The sequence below is a fragment of the Balaenoptera ricei genome, chromosome 2 (assembly GCF_028023285.1).
Source record: "Balaenoptera ricei isolate mBalRic1 chromosome 2, mBalRic1.hap2, whole genome shotgun sequence".
NCBI lineage: Eukaryota > Metazoa > Chordata > Mammalia > Artiodactyla > Balaenopteridae > Balaenoptera > Balaenoptera ricei.
In genome coordinates this window covers 67,205,164-67,230,051 of record NC_082640.1, presented here as the reverse complement: position 1 = coordinate 67,230,051, position 24,888 = coordinate 67,205,164, and the positions used below count along the sequence as shown (strand labels likewise).

The window sequence follows — 24,888 nt, the reverse complement described above, 5'->3', positions numbered from 1 at the left end:
CCAAAAGAATTGAAAACAGGGTCTCAAAAAGATATTTGTACACCCATGTTCATAGTAGCATTATTCACAGCAGCAACCCAAGTACCCATCAACTGATGAATGAATAAGCGAAATGTGGTATATACCTATAATGAAATATTATTTGGCCTTAAAAAGGAAGGAAATTTGACATATGCTACAACATGGATGAAACTTGGGTTCATTATGCTAAGTGAAATAGGTCAGTCACAAAAAGACAAATACTATATGATTCCACTTATATGAGATACTTAGACTAGTCAAAATCATAGATGCAGAAAGTGTGGTTGCCAGGGGCTGGTGGGGAGAGAGGAATAGGGAAATGTTATTGTTTAATGGATATGAGTTTCAGTTTTACAAGATGGGAAGAGTTATGGTGATGAATGGTAGTGATGGCCACACAACATTGTGAATGTATTTAATACCATGTAACTGTACACTTAAAAATGGTTAAGGTAGTAAATTTTATGTTACTTGCATTTTACCACCCAAGAAAAAAAATTGGAAAAAAAATGTGCACTTCTACACTCTGGGCTAATAGAAGACACCAGGTGGTCTCAGGTCTCCTTGCAAATAGAGCACAGACAGAACCACAAGTATACCTTCCCCTAACTCCTGAGTTCTATTTTGAGTTTTTATTTATACAATTAACATATTCTTCATTAGATGGTTCTCCTTTTAAAAAATTTTTTTATTGAAGTATAGTTGATTTATAATGTGTTAATTGCTGCTGTATACATGGTTCTCCTTTATCTCTATAGTTTGAAGTTTTTCGTTTTTGTTTTGTTTTTTCCTTTCATGACAATGGAAATGTTTATAAGAGAATGGAAAGCAGAAGTATTGGTTTAAGTTGCTTCTAAGCAGATTTGTGTTGAGTAACCAAGCAGATAAATTTGAGCTTTGATGTCTTGGGTAATTTTCATTCTGAGAGTTATTACAAATAATCTATATCAAAGATTCTATGTTCTTATCAGAAATTAAGCTAAGTAGAAAAAAAAAGTTAAAGCATTTATATTCCGGGTTTTTCTTTGTTTCTCTTTTCTTCCCTCCCCCCGCCCCCCCCCACCACAGCTAATAAAAATGCAATCATGGAATAAAAAATTTTTATCTTAAGATTTCTACTTTCTTATACCTGAATTAATGTTAGTTACTAATTTTAGTTTAGTAATTAATCCTTATACTAATGTTAGTTACTCTTATAAATACTGCCACTGTGGGGTTTTTAGGACACCAGTACATTATTTTCAAAGCCTCAAATTAACATGGACTGATGAAACTGTTATTAAGCTCCATTTTTATCTCTGGAGAAAGGTTTTGCTTCAACAAGCTATCCCAGAACATCATTATGATTATTGGCAAAATGAAGTGTTGTAATGAATTTGTAAGCTGTTGCTAGATTTGTAGGGCCAATGGGAATCCTATTTTCAAGAGCTTAATTATTCTAATCCACCTGCAGACCAGGTAGCTTTGCTGGGCTATGTATACATAAATATCATAATTATGACTTCCCTTTCTATTCTTTTCTGATAGTAACATGGTTTGTAATTATACTGTTAGATTTGAAGAAAATTCAAAAATAACAGTAGCTTCATTTAGAAATGCTAATACGCTGTTAAAATAACTAGATAATGTTTTCTAAAATTGTACTCTACCTATGTAAACTGTTGATTCAAGGTCACAATTCAGCTTTATCTAGAATAAGATCTGTTAATGTCTGAGTTCAATTCACAATCTGGTAACCTGCTATAAATTAGAGTATCTCCTGGGAAAGGGTGGTATTCAGCTTCTGAAATAAAATATATATCAGCTCAAAGATACCCTGTGAACGTCAGAGCACAGGGTTTGGAGTTCAAATCTCTAGTGAACCATCAAATAATCACATGACCTAGGGTAAATTACTTAACATCACAGAGCCTCAGTTTCATCATCTGTAAAATAGAAATATAATTTTTAATCTTAAATTCTCAGCTATCTTGGCTTTGTCCTTGTCCTCTGTTTTAATGAATCCCTTGTGGGCTATTATACCTTAGTCTCTTCATCTGTAAAATGTGAATAATATAATATACTATAAACCCCCTGCTCAGTTTCTTTGGGATGTTTGCCTAGGAATATAATCTCATTTGAAGCATTGTGAGCCACTTGTATCAAAGATTATTTTAACTTTGTTTTTTTTTTTTAATGGACTAGCAGAATTACCTTTTCATTTTGTCCTTTATTTTCAGTAGTTGCTAGGGAATACTACTTGCTTGCATTACTGGAAGAATCCTGACCACCAAAAGTATTAGGCAGTTCTCCTTTGAGTTGGAGCTATCACAGAATACTTAAACATTTGACTGTGTAATTTAAATCTTGGTCTATCAAGCAGTAAACAGATGGAACATTACTAACAGCAGTACTTAAATTATAAATCCGTTTTAAAGAGTTGGCCAATATACAGCATCACAATCCATATTCTGTTATGTCAGTTATGTTCATTTTTATTTGGATTATGATTTCAGAATACCCAAGTATGGGGAAGGAAACAAAATTGTCTATTTCAAATGTCTGTTATTTTTTAAAATTGCATGCTTAACAGTGTTCATTCATTAAATATTTATTGAATGCCTACTTGAACCAGGCACATTTCTAGGCATTGGGGATGCCACAATGACCAGGAGAAGCAAAATCGCAACCCTTGTGGAACTTACATTCTAGTGGATTGGAGAGGGCTTATAATCCGAATATGTATAATATCAAGTAGTGATAAATGCTATGAAGAAAAATAAAGCCAAGTAAGGACCTAGAGAATGATGGGGTGAGAGCTGCTATTTAGGATAGGGTGGTCAGAGAGGGCCTCTCTAATAAACTGACCCTTAAGCAGTGACCTGAAGAAGTAAGGGAGCAAGCCAAGTGGATACTGGGGAAACAGGTTGCCAAGCAGAGGGAATGGCAAATGCAAACACCCTGATTTCGGAGCATGCTTGACTGTAAGTCTACTCATTCCACCTGGAAGCTTTCACTTAAAACGTTACTGTGTTTCATAACACATTCTACATAATTTTTTTTTTTTTTTTTTTTTACAGTTTGTGTATCATTGCGTTATTGTTTCTTATGCCCATGTTTCCTACCAATCTGGCCTTTAGGGACAGGGATTGTGCCTTACCTGCCACATGTTAGCTGCCGAATAGATACTGATTGAACCAGTCAGTTTGATTTTCTATTGAGCAACTACTATTCCTTCTATTTAGTTGCTACCAAAGGATTATAAGAATATAAATTGTTAGATACATAAATAAAAAAGAGAAAATAATGGGCAAGCAGGCATTGGTCTACATTATTCAGAGGAAAGAAAAAGCCAATAATTTATTTCACTGAAATCTATTACAAATTTATTTGAAGGTTGTTCTTAACTGAAATATGACCTTCATATTTTAAAAACTCATGGTGATATCCACAGTTTTAACGTTTACTGAATTACTCAGGAAAATGAATTTGAAAAGTAAGGTATCAGGAAAAGTTTTCTTTGAATTGCACATCATTTTAGAAGAGAACAGTTTGCTCTCCCAAAGGAAAACTAAGTTATATTTTGCTTTACTTAATTTTTAACTGTTTGTGCAAAGAACTTATTCCACAGTTTCTTTATGATGTTTACTGAATGTTATTTCTGTTGTAGATCTCTAAAGTTACTAAAACTAAATTTTATTGGATTATGTTTCTAATGAAATAAATCTTTAGGATCAGCAATACATGAGCTTTCAAGGTTTTTGAATTTATTTATTTACTTTTTTTTTTTTTTTACTTTAACTTGAAAAGTTAATCTAGTTCATGGATGTAGCAAAAGATTTAAAATGAGTAGGAAGCTTATCACCACTCAGCAGAAAACCCTGGTTTTAGCTTTTAAAGTTACTATCATTTATACTTAGCAAAATGTCAATGTAATTTACTTTTTGAAATTTGAAAGTTTCTATAGTCAGTTTGTATAATATGAGAAACATAATAAAATTAATGTACTTACCTTTAGATAAGCCTGTTTGGTAGTTTGTACTGCATGTCAATACTCAGAGTTTTCTTTCTCTCCATCCTCCCCTCCAAAAAATGTCAGTGCCTATTTTGAAAACTAAGAATTTTAACTAAAAATTTATATTTCTTTCTTTAAATATTTTAACAAAAGTGACTTTGACCTTCTTAATTTTCTTTTTTTATGGTCTAAAAACACATTAAACATATTCATGGAAAATTAGAAAATCATACTATATGTGCTGTTCTGTAACCTCCTTTTTTCAGTTAACAACCTCCATATGTCCTTCCATCTTTCCTTCTTACCAAGTCCATAGTCAGATTCCCCAGCTTAGGACCAAGTCTCACATCTGGTTGTTATATTTCTTAAGCCTCTTTTCAAAAAGTCTAACCGAGTCTCCTTTTTGTTTTCATACCACTAATTTATTAAGGAGATGGGGCCAACTCTCCTGCAGGATGTCTCACCTTCTTGATGTACTGGTTGCATCTGCACTTAACTTGTTCCTCTTTCCCTTGTATTTCCTGTTAACTAGAAATTAAATCGTAGGGCCAGAGAGATCCAAGTTAAACATCTTTGGCTGGGATATACAATAGGTTATGTACTTTTTATTTTAACTCATCAAGAGACACAACATCTGCATGAGTCATCATTAATGAGACTGAATTTGACCACTGAATTAGGGTGCTGACTGATCCCTTCATTGTAGAGTTTCACCTTTTTCTCCTTGTGACTAGGAAATAATGTATTTGGTGTTACTTTGCACAGTATGAATCACTAAATCCCTATCAAACATATGCCTGAATATAACACTTGCTTAAATTAGTAATTTCATGAGGAATTGCATAATACTAATTTTCTGATTTTAATTTTTTTCTTCCACATTATTAGCCACCTTTTTTCTGTAAAATAGAATTCTTTGTCATCTGGGGCTATTGGTGTGTTCTCCGGCAAAGATAGATAAATAAATTCTTTCATTTAGTTACCAATTTTCGTCAGAAGATGATTTAAGTATTTTTTCTGGCTATCTCCTTTTTTGAATATCATTATAGACTCATGGATCTTTATTGATTCAGTGTGTTTCAGTCAACGTCAGTCATAATTCTCACAGCTTTGACTTAATGGGGAAAGGGACCTTTCAGGCTGATTTCTCTAAGAAGCCCTGATTGCTTTTATTATTTTTTTTTCCGATTGCTTTTAGTAAGGAATGGTATCAGATAACAAAATCTGGACATAAAGGTTATTGAAAGTTTTTAATTTTGACTTTTTTTTATTTTCCCATCACATGCCTCATCATAATGGTAGCCTACTAGTTCCATAAGCAGGTTTACTCTCTTTTGGGTCATGGAGGAAGGGCACGTCTCAAAGGGGGGACAAAAGCTTTATATTTCTGTTTTAACTGGTCTAAATGTTAGTATAGCTGATGGATGATTCAAATGTTGGCACATAAATGTTTTTAACGGAGGGCTTTATTTGTTTGTTTAAACATCACTTAGGGGCTTCCTTGGTGGCGCAGTGGTTAAGAATCCTCCTGCCAATGCAGGGAACACGGGTTCGAGCCCTGGTCCGGGAAGATCCCACATGCCGCGGAGCAACTAAGCCCGTGCGCCACAACTACTGAGCCTACGCTCTAGAGCCCGTGAGCCACAACTACTGAGCCCGAGCGCCACAAGTACTGAAGCCTGCACGCCTAGAGCCCATGCTCTGCAACAAGAGAAGCCACCCAATGAGAAGCCCGCGCACCGCAATGAAGAGTAGCCTCTGCTCACCGCAACTAGAGAAAAGCCCGCGCGCAGCAGCAAAGACCCAACGCAGCCAAAAATAAAAATAAATAAATAAAATTAAAACAAAGAACATCACTTAGTATTATCAATTTGCCCATGCCACTATATAAGGAAATCCTCAACTTATAAATATATGACTTCTGAAGGTTTGCTTTTACCACACTTTTTTTTTTTTTAGTGTTCAGCACATTTTCTCATAGTAATAATGCAGATGATAAAATATATTATTGGATTCCAGCTCTTACAATCTGTGTATGATTTCCAAGTTGTACCAGACCCATATCTTTGCCTACCTTCCCTCCTGATGCCCCACTGAAATAAAATATATAGAAATAAGAAATGAAGAAGCCAATAACAATAAATAGGAAGATTACCATAGGGTGATAATTAAACAGATTTCCGGATCTCTGTTCCTGTACTAGAAGGCATGGGTGTACCCTCTCCTTCCTTCCCCTTATCTCTCTCACCCCTGCACTTGAACTATAGATAGCTGGCGTGAACCCCAGCCAGAACACCAGCCAGATTTTCTTTAGAGAAATTGGGAAAAGCGAAGGCTTCTAGAGTACGAGTTATGTCCCCAGGACAAAAGAAAAAGTCATCTTCATTCTGGTATTTAGAGGGCCTGCTGGCTACCCACCCACACACCCTAAAGGAACACTGTCACTCTGCCTGTACCCAACCCACACAGAGCCCCTCTCAGGAGAACAATCTAGCCAAAAATCAGGCCATCTTCACAATAACAGAGGAAATCTGTGTTGGCTAATGAGTCATTCAAGCCTAAAGATGAATGAGTAAACAAAGATCACAGGCGTGTGAAGAAAGCTAACACCATGAAAGAGACTAATATAACCAGAAAAATGACCACTAAAGAAAACAGAGATAATCAGAGAGAACTTTACAAAAACAGAACTCTAACATACTCAGAGCTGCAAGAAGATACTACATCCATTAAACAAGAATAAGAGAACACAAGGTTTCAGGTTGAAAGGGCACACCAAGTGCTGAGGTAGTGAATCACATATCATACTGTAACACATTCTCGCGAAACTGCAGAATTCCTAGGGTAAACACAAGATCCAGAGGGAAGTCATGTACAAAATGGCAAGTATCAGACTGAAGTCAAACCTCTCATCAGTAGCCCATAATGCTTTAAGAAAGTAAAACATTGCCTACAGCATTTAGAAAGAAAATAATATGCAGTCCAAGGATTCTATATCCTGCCAAACTATTAATCAAAGGTGAGAGCAGAATAAAGTTGCTTTCAGACATGCAAGGACTCAGGGTTTACCTCCTCTTGGAATTAAAAGAAATGAGCTTTTAATTGAAAAACACCATCAGCTTTCTTGAAAAACAGAAAATCATTGTGTAATTTTTCATTAAACGTTTTCGTTTTACGGTTTAATTTTTTTTAATCTCATTGCTGCCAGAAGGGTTTATTGAGAGGAAAAGGAGGAAGAAGGATTACAACCATAAAATAAGTAGTTTTGGATTTACACCATAAAATAAATTACAGAGCTACTGTAGCAAACAGCAGTAAGCCTACTCTCTTTACTCTCAGTGGGCAGAGATATTCCATACGTTGCACATATAACTAACCCATAATTTTCCATGTTTCCCACCCCAGCAGCAAGCATTCCAGGACTACCTACAGTACAATCACAACTGGTTGGTACACCACATGGCCAGTAGGGACAACAGCATCAAATTCTTCTCCCATCATGACTGGAAAGACAGGATCTGGCTTATATTTAAAAGCATCATTCTGACTGCTATGTTGAGAATAGACTTTGGGGTAGAATAGTAGAGCAAGGGTAAAAGCAGGGAGAGCAGGTTAGACATCACTGTAATATTCCAGGTGAAATATGGCAGTGGCTCTGATGTGTTGGTAACTTGTGTAGTTGGTGAAAAGTGATTAGATTCTGGGTATAATTTGAAGGTAGGGACAACAGGATTTCCTGACTGGTTGGATATGGGGTGAACAAGAAAGGAGTCAATATTTCTGGTCTGAGCGGTAAAGGAGGAACAGATTGAAGGGAAGGATTAGGGATTAAATTTTGAATGTTATGTTTCAGAAGTTCATTTGACCTTCAAATAAAGATGTCAGTTATTGATTCTTGGATTGGCACATAGGTATATGTGCCTGCAGTTCTGAAGAAAGGTCTGGCCTGGAGATAGAATTTTGGGAAAAGTCAACATATAAATTGTATTTAAAGCCATGAGATTGGGTGAGATCACCTGGGAGTGAATAGAGATATGGAAGAGGTCTGAGGACTGGGACCCTAAGGCATTTCAACGTTAAGGTTCAGAGAGATGAGAAGGAATGATCAAAGATGACTAGGAGGAGCATCCAGTTGGGGTATAAGGAGAACCAAGAAAGAATGGTGCCCTGGAAGTCCTGGGAAGAAAGTGTTTCAGGAAGGAAAGAATCGTTTACTATTTTATGCTGCTGAGAAGTAACATAGGATGAGCACTAAAAATTCATTGTTGGATTTGGCAACATGGATGTCAGTGTTGACCTTGACATGACCTGTTATATTTTTTTCAAACAGCTACTCAGTTGTTAGGACAAAAATATGTATTAAGTTGTTTGAGCCCAACTACTTCACAAATGGAAGTAATAGGTTTTTTTTTTTGACCTAGGGGCTTCATGTAAAAATTATTAAGAATCCAAGGGAGCGACAAACAGAGAAAGATTGGGAATCTTTGCTTTAGAGGATCGTGCTAACTGAGCATTTTAAGAGGGGGAAGCACCTCTTGCCTTTTCTTTGTCTCTGCTGAAAAGTTTGAGTTAGCAATTTTAAATCTGATCAGATTACATGCAGTTAATAAAATTGCCCTAATGTGGTGGTTCAGTATAAAAAAGTAAATCTTACCCTATAAAATGTCAGTAAGTACATCTTTTTTTTTTTTTTTTTTTTTTTTTTTTAAGCATTTTGTTGCAATTTAATCCATAATTATGTAGAATTAAGAAATTAGAGAAGAGATGTACAGGAAAATAGAGGGGAAGAGTTGAAACACACACAGTAATTTAAATGGGAAAAAAAAAAGCTTCTCTTGTTATCAAATTAAAGAAAAGCATCTGGGTTAGATCTTTTTTTTTTTTTTGACATTCAGTCCAGTAATCCTCCACTGTAACAGCTCCTTTACTTTGCAGTGAAAATTGATTTGTATAATCTTTGCCTCTGAGTCCTTGTGGAATTTTTTTTTTTTTTTTTTTAAATTCAGACAGAAAGTCACAAAAATTATACTCATCCTCATCAGTTCACTCAGTCCCATGTAATTAATTTTTTTTTTTCATCTTGATCTTTTGTTAGCACTTTTATGAGTTCATCAGTTTTTCATTAGAGTTCTGAAAATGCTTATTCATTCAGTTCAGCAGTACAGTCCGTTACCAGAAACCTGTACTTGTCAGAGTCTTTTCCATGTATTTCTTGAAGATGAAACCCTTTTATAGGAACATATTTGCAAAATCACCAGAGTACACCCAGAACTGTCTGTAAATGACAAAAGACTTAAAAATGACCACGGTTAAAGATTTGATGACAGTTCATAATAATGCAGTTGACAAGAAAATTAGTTATTTCTGAGATATACATTTTAAAGTAATAACTAGGATTATTACTTATAACATTATACCAGAACATCTAAGATTTTTAGAAATTTCATGTAATGTCTGAAACATTTATATTAACATATTTCCATACATATTTCCATACAAGTACAAATATAAGATTTTTAGAAATTTCATGTAATGTCTGAAACATTTATATTAACATATTTCCATACATATTTCCATACAAATACAAATATGATTTTTAGAAATTTCATGTAATGTCTGAAACATTTATATTAACATATTTCCATACATATTTCCATACAAATACAAATATAAGATTTTTAGAAATTTCATGTAATGTCTGAAACATTTATATTAACATGTTTCCATACAAATAACCCAATGAAAGTTTAGTATTAGTTGTTTGTTTTTTTATACTGCAGGTTCTTATTAGGCATCAGTTTTATACACATCAGTGTATACATGTCAATCCCAATCGCCCAATTCAGCACACCACCATCCCCACCCCACCGCAGTTTTCCCCCCTTGGTGTCCATATGTCCATTCTCTACATCTGTGTCTCAACTTCTGCCCTGCAAACTGGCTCATCTGTACCATTTTTCTAGGTTCCGCATACATGCATTAATATACGATATTTGTTTTTCTCTTTCTGACTTACTTCACTCTGTATGACAGTCTCTAGATCCATCCACGTCTCAACAAATGACTCAATTTCGTTCCTTTTTATGGCTGAGTAATATTCCATTGTATATATGTACCACATCTTCTTTATCCATTCATCTGTTGATGGGCATTTAGGTTGCTTCCATGACCTGGCTATTGTAAATAGTGCTGCAATGAACATTCGGGTGCATGTGTCTTTTTGAATTACGGTTTTCTCTGGGTATATGCCCAGTAGTGGGATTGCTGGGTCATATGGTAATTCTATTTTTAGTTTTTTAAGGAACCTCCATATTGTTCTCCATAGCGGCTGTATCAATTTACATTCCCACCAACAGTGCAAGAGGGTTCCCTTTTCACCACACCCTCTCCAGCATTTGTTTGTAGATTTTCTGATGATGCCCATTCTAACAGGAGTGAGGTGATACCTCATTGTACTTTTGATTTGCATTTCTCTAATAATTAGTGATGTTGAGCATCTTTTCATGTGCTTCGTGGCTATCTGTATGTCTTCTTTGGAGAAATGTCTATTTAGGTCTTCTGCCCATTTTTGGATTGGGGTGTTTGTTTCTTTGATATTGAGCTGAATGAGCTGTTTATATATTTTGGAGATTAATCCTTTGTCCGTTGATTCATTTGCAAATATTTTCTCCCATTCTGAGGGTTGTCTTTTCGTCTTGTTTATGGTTTCCTTTGCTGTGCAAAAGCTTTGAAGTTTCATTAGGTCCCATTTGTTTATTTTTGTTTTTATTTCCATTACTCTAGGAGGTGGATCAAAAAAGATCTTGCTGTGATTTATGTCAAAGAGTGTTCTTCCTATGTTTTCCTCTAAGAGTTTTATAGTGTCCAGTCTTATATTTAGGTCTCTAATCCATTTTGAGTTTATTTTTGTGTATGGTGTTAGGGAGTATTCTAATTTCATTCTTTTACATGTAGCTGTCCAGTTTTCCCAGCACCACTTATTGAAGAGACTGTCTTTTCTCCATTGTATATCTTTGCCTCCTTTGTCATAGATTAGTTGACCATAGGTGCGTGGGTTAATCTCTGGGCTTTCTATCTTGTTCCATTGATCTATGTTTCTGTTTTTGTGCCAGTACCATATTGTCTTGATTACTGTAGCTTTGTAGTATAGTCTGAAGTCAGGGAGTCTGATTCCTCCAGCTCCATTTTTTTGCCTCAAGACTGCTTTGGCTATTCGGGGTCTTTTGTGTCTCCATACAAATTTTAAGATGATTTGTTCTAGCTCTGTAAAAAATGCCATTGGTAATTTGATAGGGATTGCATTGAATCTGTAGATTGCTTTGGGTAGTATACTCATTTTCACAATGTTGATTCTTCCAATCCAAGAACATGGTATATCTCTCCATCTGTTGGTATCATCTTTAATTTCTTTCATCAGTGTCTTATAGTTTTCTGCATACAGGTCTTTTGTCTCCCTAGGTAGGTTTATTCCTAGGTATTTTATTCTTTTTGTTGCAATGGTAAATGGGAGTGTTTCCATAATTTCTCTTTCAGATTTTTCATCATTAGTGTATAGGAATGCAAGAGATTTCTGTGCATTAATTTTGTATCCTGCAACTTTACCATATTCATTAATTAGCTCTAGCAGTTTTCTGGTGGCAGTTTTAGGATTCTCTATGTATAGTATCATGTCATCCGCAAACAGTGACAGTTTTACTTCTTCTTTTCCAATTTGTATTCCTTTTATTTCTTTTTCTTCTCTGATTGCCGTGGCTAGGACTTCCAAAACTATGTTGAATAATAGTGGTGAGAGTGGACATCCTTGTCTCGTTCCTGATCTTAGAGGAAATGCTTTCAGTTTTTCACCATTGAGAATGATGTTTGCTGTGGGTTTGTCATATATGGCCTTTATTATGTTGAGGTAGGTTCCCTCTATGCCCACTTTCTGGAGAGTTTTTATCAGAAATGGGTGTTGAATTTTGTCAAAAGCTTTTTCTGCATCTATTGAGATGATCATATGGTTTTTATTCTTCAATTTGTTAATATGGTGTATCACATTGATTGATTTGCGTATATTGAAGAATCCTTGCATCCCTGGGATAAATCCCACTTGATCGTGGTGTATGATCCTTTTAATGTGTTGTTGGATTCTGTTTGCTAGTATTTTGTTGAGGATTTTTGCATCTATATTCATCAGTGATATTGGTCTGTAATTTTCTTTTTTTGTAGTGTCTTTGTCTGGTTTTGGTATCAGGGTGATGGTGGCCTCATAGAATGAGTTTGGGAGTGTTCCTTCCTCTGCAATTTTTTGGAAGAGTTTGAGAAGGATGGGTGTTAGCTCTTCTCTAAATGTTTGATAGAATTCACCTGTGAAGCCATCTGGTCCTGGACTTTTGTTTGTTGGAAGATTTTTAATCACAGTTTCAATTTCATTACTTGTGATTGTTCTGTTCATATTTTCTATTTCTTCCTGGTTCAGTCTTGGAAGGTTATACCTTTCTAAGAATTTGTCCATTTCTTCCAGGTTGTCCATTTTATTGGCATAAAGTTGCTTGTAGTAGTCTCTTAGGATGCTTTGTATTTCTGCAGTGTCTGTTGTAACTTCTCCTTTTTCATTTCTGATTTTATTGATTTGAGTCCTCTCCCTCTTTTTCTTGATGAGTCTGGCTAATGGCTTATCAATTTTGTTTATCTTCTCAAAGAACCAACTTTTAGTTTTATTGATCTTTGCTATTGTTTTCTTTGTTTCTATTTCATTTATTTCTGCTCTGATCTTTATGATTTCTTTCCTTCTGCTAACTTTGGGTTTTGTTTGTTCTTCTTTCTCTAGTTTCTTTAAGTGTAAGGTTAGATTGTTTACTTGAGCTTTTTCTTGTTTCTTTAGGTAGGCTTGTATAGCTATAAACTTCCCTCTTAGAACTGCTTTTGCTGCATCCCATAGGTTTTGGGTCGTTGTGTTTTCATTGTCATTTGTCTCTAGGTATTTTTTGATTTCCTCTTTGATTTCTTCAGTGATCTCTTGGTTATTTAGTAACATATTGTTTAGCCTCCATGTGTTTGTCCTTTTTACGTTTTTTTCCCTGTAATTCATTTCTAATCTCATAGCGTTGTGGTCAGAAAAGATGCTTGATATGATTTCAATTTTCTTAAATTTACTGAGGCTTGATTTGTGACCCAAGATGTGATCTATCTTGGAGAATGTTCCGTGCGCACTTGAGAAGAACGTGTAATCTGCTGTTTTTGGATGGAATGTCCGATATATATCAATTAAATCTATCTGGTCTATTGTGTCATTTAAAGCTTCTGTTTCCTTATTTATTTTCATTTTGGATGATCTGTCCATTGGTGTAAGTGAGGTGTTAAAGTCCCCCACTATTACTGTGTTACTGTCGATTTCCTCTTTTATAGCTGTTAGCAGTTGCCTTATGTATTGAGGTGCTCCTATGTTGGGTGCATATATATTTATAATTGTTATATCTTCTTCTTGGATTGATCCCTGGATCATTATGTAGTGTCCTTCCTTGTCTCTTGTAACATTCTTTAATTTAAAGTCTATTTTATCTGATATGAGTATAGCTACTCCAGCTTTCTTTTGATTTCCATTTGCATGGAATATCTTTTTCCATCCCCTCACTTTCAGTCTGTATGTGTCCCTAGGTCTAAAGTGGGTCTCTTGTAGACAGCATATATATGGGTCTTGTTTTTGTATCCATTCAGCCAGTCTATGTCTTTTGGTTGGGGCATTTAATCCATTCACGTTTAAGGTAATTATCGATATGTATGTTCCTATGACCATTTTCTTAATTGTTTTGGGTTTGTTTTTGTAGGTCCTTTTCTTCTCTTGTGTTTCCCACTTAGAGAAGTTCCTTTAGCATTTGTTGTAGAGCTGGTTTGGTGGTGCTGAATTCTCTTAGCTTTTGCTTGTCTGTAAAGCTTTTGATTTCTCCATCAAATCTAAATGAGATCCTTGCCGGGTAGAGTAATCTTGGTTGTAGGTTCTTCCCTTTCATCACTTTAAGTATATCATGCCACTCCCTTCTGGCTTGCAGAGTTTCTGCTGAGAAATCAGCTGTTAACCTTATGGGAGTTCCCTTGTATGTTATTTGTCGTTTTTCCCTTGCTGCTTTCAATAATTTTTCTTTGTCTTTAATTTTTGCCACTTTGATTACTATGTGTCTCGGCGTGTTTCTCCTTGGGTTTATCCTGTATGGGACTCTCTGCGCTTCCTGGACTTGGGTGGCTATTTCCTTTCCCATGTTAGGGAAGTTTTCGACTATAATCTCTTCAAATATTTTCTCTGGTCCTTTCTCTCTCTCTTCTCCTTCTGGGACCCCTATAATGCGAATGTTGTTGCGTTTAATGTTGTCCCAGAGGTCTCTTAGGCTGTCTTCATTTCTTTTCATTCTTTTTTCTTTAGTCTGTTCCGCAGCAGTGAATTCCATCATTCTGTCTTCCAGGTCACTTATCCGTTCTTCTGCCTCAGTTATTCTGCTATTGATTCCTTCTAGTGTAGTTTTCATTTCAGTTATTGTATTGGTCATCTCTGTTTGTTTGTTCTTTAATTCTTCTAGGTCTTTGTTAATCATTTCTTGCATCTTCTCAATCTTTGCCTCCATTCTTATTCCAAGGTCCTGGATCATCTTCACTATCATTATTCTGAATTCTTTTTCTGGAAGGTTGCCTATCTCCACTTCATTTAGTTGTTTTTCTGGGGTTTTTTCTTGTTCCTTCATCTGGTACATAGCCCTCTGCCTTTTCATCTTCTCTATCTTTCTGTAACTGTGGTTTTTGGTCCACAGGCTGCAGGATTATAGTTTTTCTTGCTTCTGTTGTCTGCCCTCTGGTGGTTGAGGCTATCTAAGAGGCTTGATGGGAGGCTCTGGTGGTGGGTAGAGCTGACTGTTGCTGTGGCGGTCAGAGCTCAGTAAAACCTTAATCCACTTGACTGTTGATGGGTGGGGCTGGGTTCCCTCCCTGTTGGCTGTTTTGCCTGAGGCAACCCAACACTGGAGCCTACCCGTGCTCTTTGGTGGGGTTAATGGCAGACTCTGGGAGGGCTCACGCCAAGGAGAACTTCCCAGAACCTCTGCTGCCAGTGTCCTTATCCCCACGGTGAAACAGAGCCACCACTCGCCTCTGCAGGAGACCCCCCAACACCAGCAGGTAGGTCTAGTTCAGTCTCCCCCAGGCTCACTGCTCCTTCCCCTGGGTCCTGATGCACACATTACTTTGTGTGTGCCCTCCAAGAGTGGGGTCTCTGTTTCCCCCAGTCCCGTCAAAGTCCTGCAATCCAATTCCCACTAGGCTTCAAAGTCTGATTCTCTAGGAATTCCTCCTCCCGTTGCCTGACCCCCAGGTTGGGAAGCCTGACGTGGGGCTCAGAACCTTTACTCCAGTGGGTGGACTTCTGTGGTATAAGTGTTCGCCAGTCTGTGAGTCACCCACCCAGCAGTTACGGGGTTTGATTTTACTCTGCTTGCGCCCCTCCTACCGTCTCACTGTGGCTTCTCCTCTGTCCTTGGACGTGGGGTATCCTCCTTGGTGAAGTCCAGGGTCTTCCTGTCAATGATGGTCCAGCAGTCAGTTGTGATTCTGGTGCTCTCGCAAGAGGGAGTGACAGCACGTCCTTCTACTCCGCCATCTTGGTTAATCTCAGTAAGTACATCTTTGTGTGAATTTTTCTTCTTGCCTCCATAGGTATGGTCTGAATATGCGTTGCTTGGCAGCTCGGGTCAGCTATAAGACTTTGATTGTCATCTGCGCACTCTTCACTTTGGTCACAGTACTTTTGTGGAATAAGTGTTCCAGCGACAAAGCGATCCAGTTTCCACGGCACTCGAGTAGTGGCTTCAGAGTGGATGCGTTAGAAAAAAGAGCAGCAGCGTCTGAGAGCAACAACGATGTGAACCACATGGCCAAGCACTCTGAGGAGGCATTCCCTCAGGAACAGCAGAAAGCGCCCCCTGTTGTTGGGGGCTTCAATAGCAATGGGGGAAGCAAGGTGTTAGGGCTCAAATATGAAGAAATTGACTGTCTCATAAATGATGAACACACAATTAAAGGGAGACGAGAGGGGAATGAAGTCTTTCTTCCATTCACCTGGGTAGAGAAATATTTTGACGTTTACGGAAAGGTGGTTCAGTACGATGGCTATGATCGGTTTGAATTCTCTCATAGCTATTCCAAAGTCTATGCACAGAGAGCCCCTTATCACCCTGATGGTGTATTTATGTCCTTTGAAGGCTACAATGTGGAAGTCCGAGACAGAGTCAAGTGCATAAGTGGGGTTGAAGGTTGGTATCCATCTACTCCACTGCGTTTTTCTGTCCTGATTGTGTTGAGGAATAAGAGACTGTGTTAATTATATAGCAAGTACTTACATAGCTTACTATCAAGAGACCTTTCATCACTCTGACTTAGCAGGGAGGAACAGGTTAAACCTGAACTTTCTAGATGGTGTGATTTAAGGGCTACAGTAAGATCATACCTGATTAAATAGGATTATGCCATTAACCTGCCCCAGAAACTAAAATTATCATCAGTAAAGTCAAGGCACAGCATCTCCAGAAATTTTGCATTAAAATATACAGTTATTATCCTGTACGGTTATTATCATATCCTATGAGAGGAGATGAGAAAGGGAGACAGACTATCCAGTGGACCCATCAATGTACCAAGTCTTATTACCAGATTAGCCAGGTATCATCCCTGGATGGAGGTTTACAGTTCTCAGAACAAGATAATACATAATACCATTTTCTCTGAACTTCATGAACTCCTATAGTCTATTACATATTGTCTTTCATTGTCTTTAAAACCTGGGGGTTCCTTATGGGTATAATTAATACATTTTGGAATTTGTATTTCAAACCTAGGATTGATCAGAAAGCCATACTGAATTTGACTTTAAAGTATATCATTTAATCAGAGGAAAGAACTTAGTGTGTTTTAAGATTGCTTAGTTTGGGTTTTATTTCATTTTTCTCATTTTGTTATAGAAAGTGATTTTAATATCTTAATATTTTAATTTTTGTAATATCTTTACTGAATGTTTAGAAGAAGGAAGGGGGCAAATTCACTTATATTCTTACCATTCAAGATAATTATTACCATTTTTGTATATTCTCAGAAGGTCTTTATACCTAGGTATATGTTTTAACATAGTTATAATGATATTTATTATGCAGTGTTCAGGAGGGTAATAGTTTTTTAGAGGCTTGAAAGATATCCATCGCCAAACCTTTTTTTTTTCCAGTAATTTTTAGAAGTGTATAAGCTTAATAGGTGCTTAGATGCTAAAGAAAAAGTAAAAAGCAACCATAACCACTGTTAATGTTTTGATGTCTTTTCCAATCTTTTTGTTGTTTTTGTAGGTATACATTTTTAAACAAATTAGAATCAGGCTGTATAGTCAATTTTGTATTCTTTTTTCGTTCAACATATTATGATTATTTCCTCTTGTTATTGAATATTTTAATCACTAATATTCATAATAAGGACATGCCATAATAATGTATGGAACCTTTCTCTTTAGTTGGACATTTAGGTCATTTCCACTTTTTTGCCATTATACATAATGGTATAGATATTCATAGTTAATCATTTGCTGTTTTAATTGTATTCTCAGAGTAGTTCCCTAGGAAATAAATTACCATGTCAAATAGTATCAGTTGATCTATTTTACCAAACTACTTTCCAAGAAGGTTGACCCTAATCACGCTTCCAATAGCAGAGTATAAGGGTGCTTCTGTCACCCAACTCCTGCCATCGTGAACGTTTATTTTTTAATCTATTGTTTACAAGGGGATCTCATAATTTGCTTTCTGTAGCAATTAGTGAGGTCAGATATCTTTTTCATATGCTTTTAACCGTTATAGAATGGGCTTGATGTTCTTTCCCCCTTTTTCAATGTGATTAATGTTGTTTTTTAGAAAAATATATTTGTGAGACCTTTTATATATATAGCAAGGGTGGTAGCACCTTGTTGCATTTGTTAAAGATATTTTCTTTAATTTGGCTGTCTCCATTTTATTTATGATTTGTTAGTTTTAGAAATTTTTAGTTCTGTTTACTAAACTTAGGGTTTTTTTTTTTAATTCTTCCTTTTATGCTTAGAAAATCATTTGCCATGCCATGATCAGCTGTTCATCTGTATTTTCTCTAATAGTTTTATGGGGTTTTTTAAATATTTAACTTTTTAGTCCAGCTAAACTGATTTATATTTTGACGAATGGTACAAGGTCAGGGCCTAATTTTAGATTTTTTTTCCCTTAACGTTTATTGAATAATCTCTTTTCCCCGCTGATCAATGATTCAATCTTTATCGTTATACTAAAATATTTTGAAACTAGAGTATGTTTCTAAATCTTTACCAGAGTATGTTTCTGGCCTACTATTCTGTTCCATCGATCAGTCTATCACTTCTTAGGCCAATTGCACATTACTGTAGTTATTACCCATCAAATGAGATAGTGTAAACCTTCCTTTTATTAAGTGAAAATAATTCTGTTTGAATTTTGGAAAAAAAAAATCTACCCTTGGAGAAAGAATATTGAAGTTAAAAAGCTTATCTGTAGCCTAGGTTTCTTAGCCTATATGGTCTCTAATTCCTTAAACTATTTTGAAACTACATCAAATACATATAGTTTTGTAGGTTCCCAGTTTCTGCCATGCCCATCTGTTGCTTGTTAATTTATTTTAGGACTACAAATAGGAGTTTATCTCTCAACACATACACCATGATGCAATAATACAGTATTCTGTACAGTGTGGTATTATTGTATTTCCCATGTAGGAAATTACTAAAATAAACACTAATGCCAAACATTTAAAAGTTTTGCTTAGAACTTTACAAGAGGTAATCCATTAATGAATTTATCAAGAATCTATGGTTAAATATACAACTTTAATTCATTCTTTAAAAAAAGCACTCTTTGTTCTCAAGAGTTACATTTTGATGTGAAGGATATGAAAAAGAATTGCAAACTGTGTTTATACTTTAAGTTACCTAGTCATAGCTGGCTTCTTAAGCAAATACTTTTAACCATCAGATGATAAAGTTACTAGACCACATCTTGACACCGGAGGGAAAGATTAGTATGTAATTAACTTGACTGTTAAGTACAGATGTTAAGAAAATTTCAGGTTTAATATTCTAGAATAAAGCTGGTAACATTAACTATATGTATTTAAATTGTGTAAAACTTGAATGTATGAAACAGAATTATGAAATATGACATCTGTAGCTATGAGCAAAAGTAGCACACATTAACAATTAGTCCTTAAAAAGATGATCTACAACATTGCATTGCTGTCTGTCAACAAATAATGAATGAGAGTGAATGAGCATTTAGTTCTGTTTTTCATTTCTGGTTAATTTGGTATTCGTTTTTAGTAATTATGAAAACAGTGTAATAAGGAAGCTTAAAAGTTGCTGATAACCCTATAACTCCCCCAGAAGTAAAACAGTGAGGAGTGGTATTCAGAATAGGATTATGAATGTCTGCAGATAGTTATTTATTTTGTTTCTCTGTTTTATAGGTGTACCTCTATCTACACAATGGGGACCTCAAGGCTATTTCTACCCAATCCAGATTGCACAGTATGGGTTAAGTCATTACAGCAAGAATCTAACTGAGAAACCCCCTCACATAGAGGTATATGAAACAGCAGAAGACAGGGGCAAAAATAGCAAGCCCAATGACTGGACCGTGCCAAAGGGCTGCTTTATGGCCAGTGTGGCTGATAAGTCTAGATTCACCAATGTTAAACAGTTCACTGCTCCAGGTGAGTGATGTGTTTTTATATGTGTTTGCTAATTTTATGTCGATTTATGGCACCTGATACTCCCTTAAAACTGTTTTTATGGTTTTTAAAAAACACATTAGCAGACGCTTGATATTTACATATATGAAGAAACAAATAGTGTCATCCAAGTGAGATCTAAAAAAGGATCAGCTAAAAATTTAAGGTTATATAAGGAATATTTACTGCATGAAGAGCCAAGCCACAAGAACCAGGTTACTGCATGATGTCTTTCTCCTTCCAGGGAACCAGATCCCACAGGAATAAAGTTTCTCAGTTTATTTTAATGTTTCAGCACAGTACTCATCCTTTAATTTTTAAACTATTTTGCATTAAGGTAGAAATTTTTCTTTATAGCGAGAGCCATCCTTTCCTTTGCCTATTTTTTACCAGTAGCTTTTTATTTTTTCAAAGTAATATAGCATTACCAACCAGGCCTGCTTTCTATATTGAATTTTGTTAATGTACTAGATTGTTTCGAACTTCATATAAAGGCATTTCATTAATAAAATCTTTTATAAAATCAAATTAACTTTATGCAACATTTCCCCTTTTACTAAGACGGTCCCATTAATTGGGATGTAATGTATTTCTCTCCACTAATCAATATCCATGAGAATTAATGAGATCATTACTTAAAAAGACAATAGAATAATTTTAGTTAGCACCTCAGGCTTAATTTTCGGCCGGGGGGGGGGGGGGGGGGGGGGGGGGGAATGTTGTCAAGAACAGAACTCATCCTCCCTCCCACCAACCTTGCCAGTTGGTAAATAAAAAGAAAAGGTTATAAGACCTTTTCTGTATTCTGTCCTTGTCCTTTACTGATAACTGTGTAATTCACAGACCTTGAAAACAGCAGTACAAATCTACTCATTCTAGATGGCCTTAAGTAATGGATTTATGAGGGCTTAATGCAATGCAAATAATGGGTGGTGACCTTTACTTTTTATTCTGTGACTAAAACTTCTTTTATCCTATGGCATTCTGTGATATTCCAGTACATAGAGCATCTTTGCTTATTGTAAAACAACAGGCTTGGCTGGGTGAGAAAGTACATAGAGATGTTTAAGAATATTTAGCTTATGATTTATAGTGGGAAATTATTAGACTAAAAAGGACATTTGATTTTGGTTGCATCTAGAGGGCTTATCTTCACACTGATTAATAATGTAGTCTGGATTAGGGTGGAAAACAGCAGCCCTCATCTCGATCTCCTCAAGTGCTGGGAGGTTTTCTAGAACCATCTCTTGAACTCTGCCCTATTCAGAGCAATAGATTTCATTGTGCACTTTTGGGTACCCTGGTTAATACAAACAATAGGTCTCCTCATACTAAGTGAAGGGCCTTCACTTTAACCCTTCATTCTGCAGCCAGCAACCGGAGATGAAACTACTTCCCAAGGTGGGTTTAAGCATATGGAGGAGAGAACTGTCTGTGACAGACATTCAGCCAGTGGCACACTAGCTACTCACAATTGGAACTCTCTGTTGGTAGGAGTGTGCTACCTAAGAATGTGGTGCTTGTTTTGATATCTTGGATGTGTCTGGAGTTGCATTTGATACAAGTATATGAGGGAGAGTTAGTTGGAGTTGTTGCTCAGAGCAGGAGAAGGAAATCAAAAAGGTGAGACGTTTATTGAAACGTAGGAATGGGAAATGAGGCTTTTTAGATGATATAGTCTTCTTGGGAGATAAATTCAGAGAATCATTGATGAGAAGAAATTGGAACTTGTGCATAAAAGCATAGGCCTAAGTGAAGTGAGGCTCTGGAAGACCAGAGGCTACATGCTGTTGGTCTTTTTCCTTTTTGGCCTTGAATTTTTTTCCCTGAAAGGAAATAAGATTATCTAGAGGGAAAAACCATAACATGGGTCTGCAGCATATTTTTTATTGTTTTGTTTGTTGAAGAATGTTTTTTTTCCTTCTACCTAATTTTAAAATTGAATGAATTGAAACTTTATACCTGTCCTGCTTTATTAAATTAGCTTTCCCTTTCCCAAGCACTCTCTTCACTTCATTTCCATGACCTCACTTTCCCCTCTCTGTGTAGCCATTCCTTCTGAGGCTTCTTATGAACTTTTCTTCTGCCTGATCCTTGTCTCTCTGTTCCTTGAGGTTCTGAGTAAGGCCTCTTCTCACTCCACATAGTAAACCTGTTGATTAATAACAGTTCATGTTATGTGTGGAAACATTAATTTAAAGACTATTCTTAAGTGTTTATCATCCTTTGTTGCCTAAAATACATTTATATGTACCACATATACCAAAAATAGACACTTATAGTGACTCCTGCGAATAACTGGTCAGAGAGAGGAGTCATGGATTTCAAGCGACAGGAAGCTCGAAACTTTCTATTAGTAGATTTAAAGCACAGGTCTCCAGATAGCTTAGGACTCTCCAGTAGAGCTCAGAATTTTGCCTGGTATATTTCCAAAGTGGTTGCCACAACCACAGTCATGTCCCAGTTGCTACCATTCAGACCCTTCTGAGTGACGTAGACAGGATATTTAACCTCTCTGTACATCTATAAAATAGGAATTAAAAGACCTGTCTCATATGATTGTGGATTGATTTAAATTGGGGATTGTGACATCTTTGTCACTTCTCCTCTGTGGCTCAGTAACCCCCTCTGGTGGTGTTAAATGACATCATTCATTACTGAGTTCTTTGAACTACGTAATCTGTTACATTGAAACATAAGGTGATTGATCGAACTATATCATTTCATTAGATTTGTATACATAAAGTAAAAATTAGAATGGAATTCTGAGAAGAAAATATAATTCTTCAACTTTCTCCCATTTGGACTTCTGAAGATGGTGGTGAGAATGGATGCCATAGTTAACAGTGTTGTCTGATTAATGAGGCATTACCATAAGAATAAAAAAATAAGTAGCACTCAAGATAGCCTCTGCTGAATATAATTTAATCTTGAGTAATTCATAAGTCAATTCAGAATCCTGCGAAACATCCTGAAACATCAAGTACGTTGTACTGAGCATCAGATTCCATTTACTATAGATACAGGAAAATGCCAGCTAAGAGAGAGGTTGCATGTTGACATTTCTCCAGATAAAATGGATTTTTACTGTGTTAGAAATATACTTCTGAAATCACTTTTTAAAAAGTCACTGAAAGCATCATACATCTAGCAAGATGTTCTCATTCTCAGTACAACTTCCGTAATTGTCTATTCCATCAAATGAAGTAATTAAGAGCCTTGGGTCAGTTATATCCACACTGGTAGAGTCCAGTGTTGGAAGAGTTAAATAATCAGCTCAACATGGTGATAATACTGTCCAAGCTAATCACACTGTATACACTATCATCAGTTCACATTCCCAATCATTGCTCCAATAAGGAGCACCCAAGATTTCCTCAAGGACGCCTTAAAGTAGATCTGATTCTATAGCTATGTTTAAGAGAAATAATTCTTCCACTGGTTATTCTCATGAGGATGGTATTTCCAATATCATGTCTTTCTCACAATCTTTGAGCTTAGACCCAGGAACCCTGGTTTCTAGTCCCTGCTCTACCACTAGTTAGCATTCGGCTTTGGGCAAACCTTTTACCCTTGCAAAGCCTCCATATCTTCATCTCTAAAATGGAAGCAGTAATTCCTGCTCTACCAGCCTCAGAAGATTATTGTAAGGAACAAATGAGATAATGCATGTGAATGTGTTTTTAAGATTTAAGCTCTGATGGTGCAATGGTTAAGAATCCGCCTGCCAATGCAGGGGACACGGGTTCGAGCCCTGTTCCGGGAAGATCCCACATACCACTGAGCAACTAAGCCCGTGTGCCACAGCTACTGAGCGCATGTGCCGCAACTACTGAAGCCCACGTGCCTAGAGCCCGTGCTCCACAACAAGAGAAGCCACTGCAATGGAAAAAAAAGCCCGTGCACCACAACGAAGAGTAGCCCCCGCTCATCGCAACTAGAGAAAGCCCACGTGCAGCAATGAAGGCCAATGCAGCCCAAATAAATTAATTAATTAAATAAATTTTAAAAAGATTTAAATAACTACTGCAGAGCAGAATAAAGAAAAAAGAATGAAAAGAACTGAGGACAGTCTCAGAGACCTCTGGGACAACATTAAACGCACCAACATTCGAATTATAGGGGTCCCAGAAGAAGAAGAGAAAAAGAAAGGGACTGAGAAAATATTTGAAGAGATTATAGTTGAAAACTTCCCTAATATGGGAAAGGAAATAGTTAATCAAGTCCTGGAAGCACAGAGAGTCCCATACAGGATAAATCCAAGGAGAAACACGCCAAGACACATATTAATCAAACTATCAAAAATTAAATATAAAGAAAACATATTAAAAGCAGCAAGGGAAAAACAACAAATAACACACAAGGGAATCCCCGTAAGGTTAACAGCTGATCTTTCGGCAGAAACTCTGCAAGCCAGAAAGGAGTGGCAGGATATACTTAAAGTCATGAAGGAGAAAAACCTACAACCAAGGTTACTCTACCCAGCAAGGATTTCATTCAGATTTGATGGAGAAATTAAAACCTTTACAGAAAAGCAAAAGCTGAGAGAGTTCAGCACCACCAAAGCAGCTTTACAACAAATGCTAAAGGAACTTCTCTAGGCAAGAAACACAAGAGAAGGAAAACATCTACAATAACAAACACAAAATATTTAAGAAAATGGGAATAGGAATATACATATCGAAAATTACCTTAAATATAAATGGATTAAATGCTCCCACCAAAAGACACAGACTGGGTGAATGGATACAAAAGCAAGACCCATATATATGCTGTCTACAAGAGACCCACTTCAGACCTAGAGACACATACAGACTGAAAGTGAGGGGATGGAAAAAGATATTCCATGCAAATGGAAATCAAAAGAAAGCTGGAGTAGCAATTCTCATATCAGACAAAATAGACTTTAAAATAAAGACTATTACAAGACACAAAGAAGGACACTATATAATGATCAAGGGATCGATCCAAGAGGAAGGTATAACAATTGTAAATATTTATGCACCTAACATAGGAGCACCTCAATACATAAGGCAGATACTAACAGCCATAAAAGGGGAAATCGACAGCAACACAATCATAATAGGGGA

General features: G+C 36.4%; 1 protein-coding gene across 4 annotated transcripts in view; it reads left to right on the top strand.

Annotated features, from left to right (window-relative positions):
* GLCE (glucuronic acid epimerase) overlaps nucleotides 1–24,888 on the top strand; it is a 201,020-nt gene that overhangs the window by 166,704 nt on the left and 9,428 nt on the right. For all 4 annotated transcript variants that reach the window (XM_059912902.1, XM_059912900.1, XM_059912898.1 and 1 more), the window contains 2 exons: nucleotides 15,692–16,287; nucleotides 19,535–19,780. In XM_059912902.1, coding sequence (XP_059768885.1) covers nucleotides 15,705–16,287; nucleotides 19,535–19,780 — 829 coding nt within the window. In that variant the 5' untranslated portion in view covers nucleotides 15,692–15,704. The remainder of the gene's footprint in view (nucleotides 1–15,691; nucleotides 16,288–19,534; nucleotides 19,781–24,888) is intronic.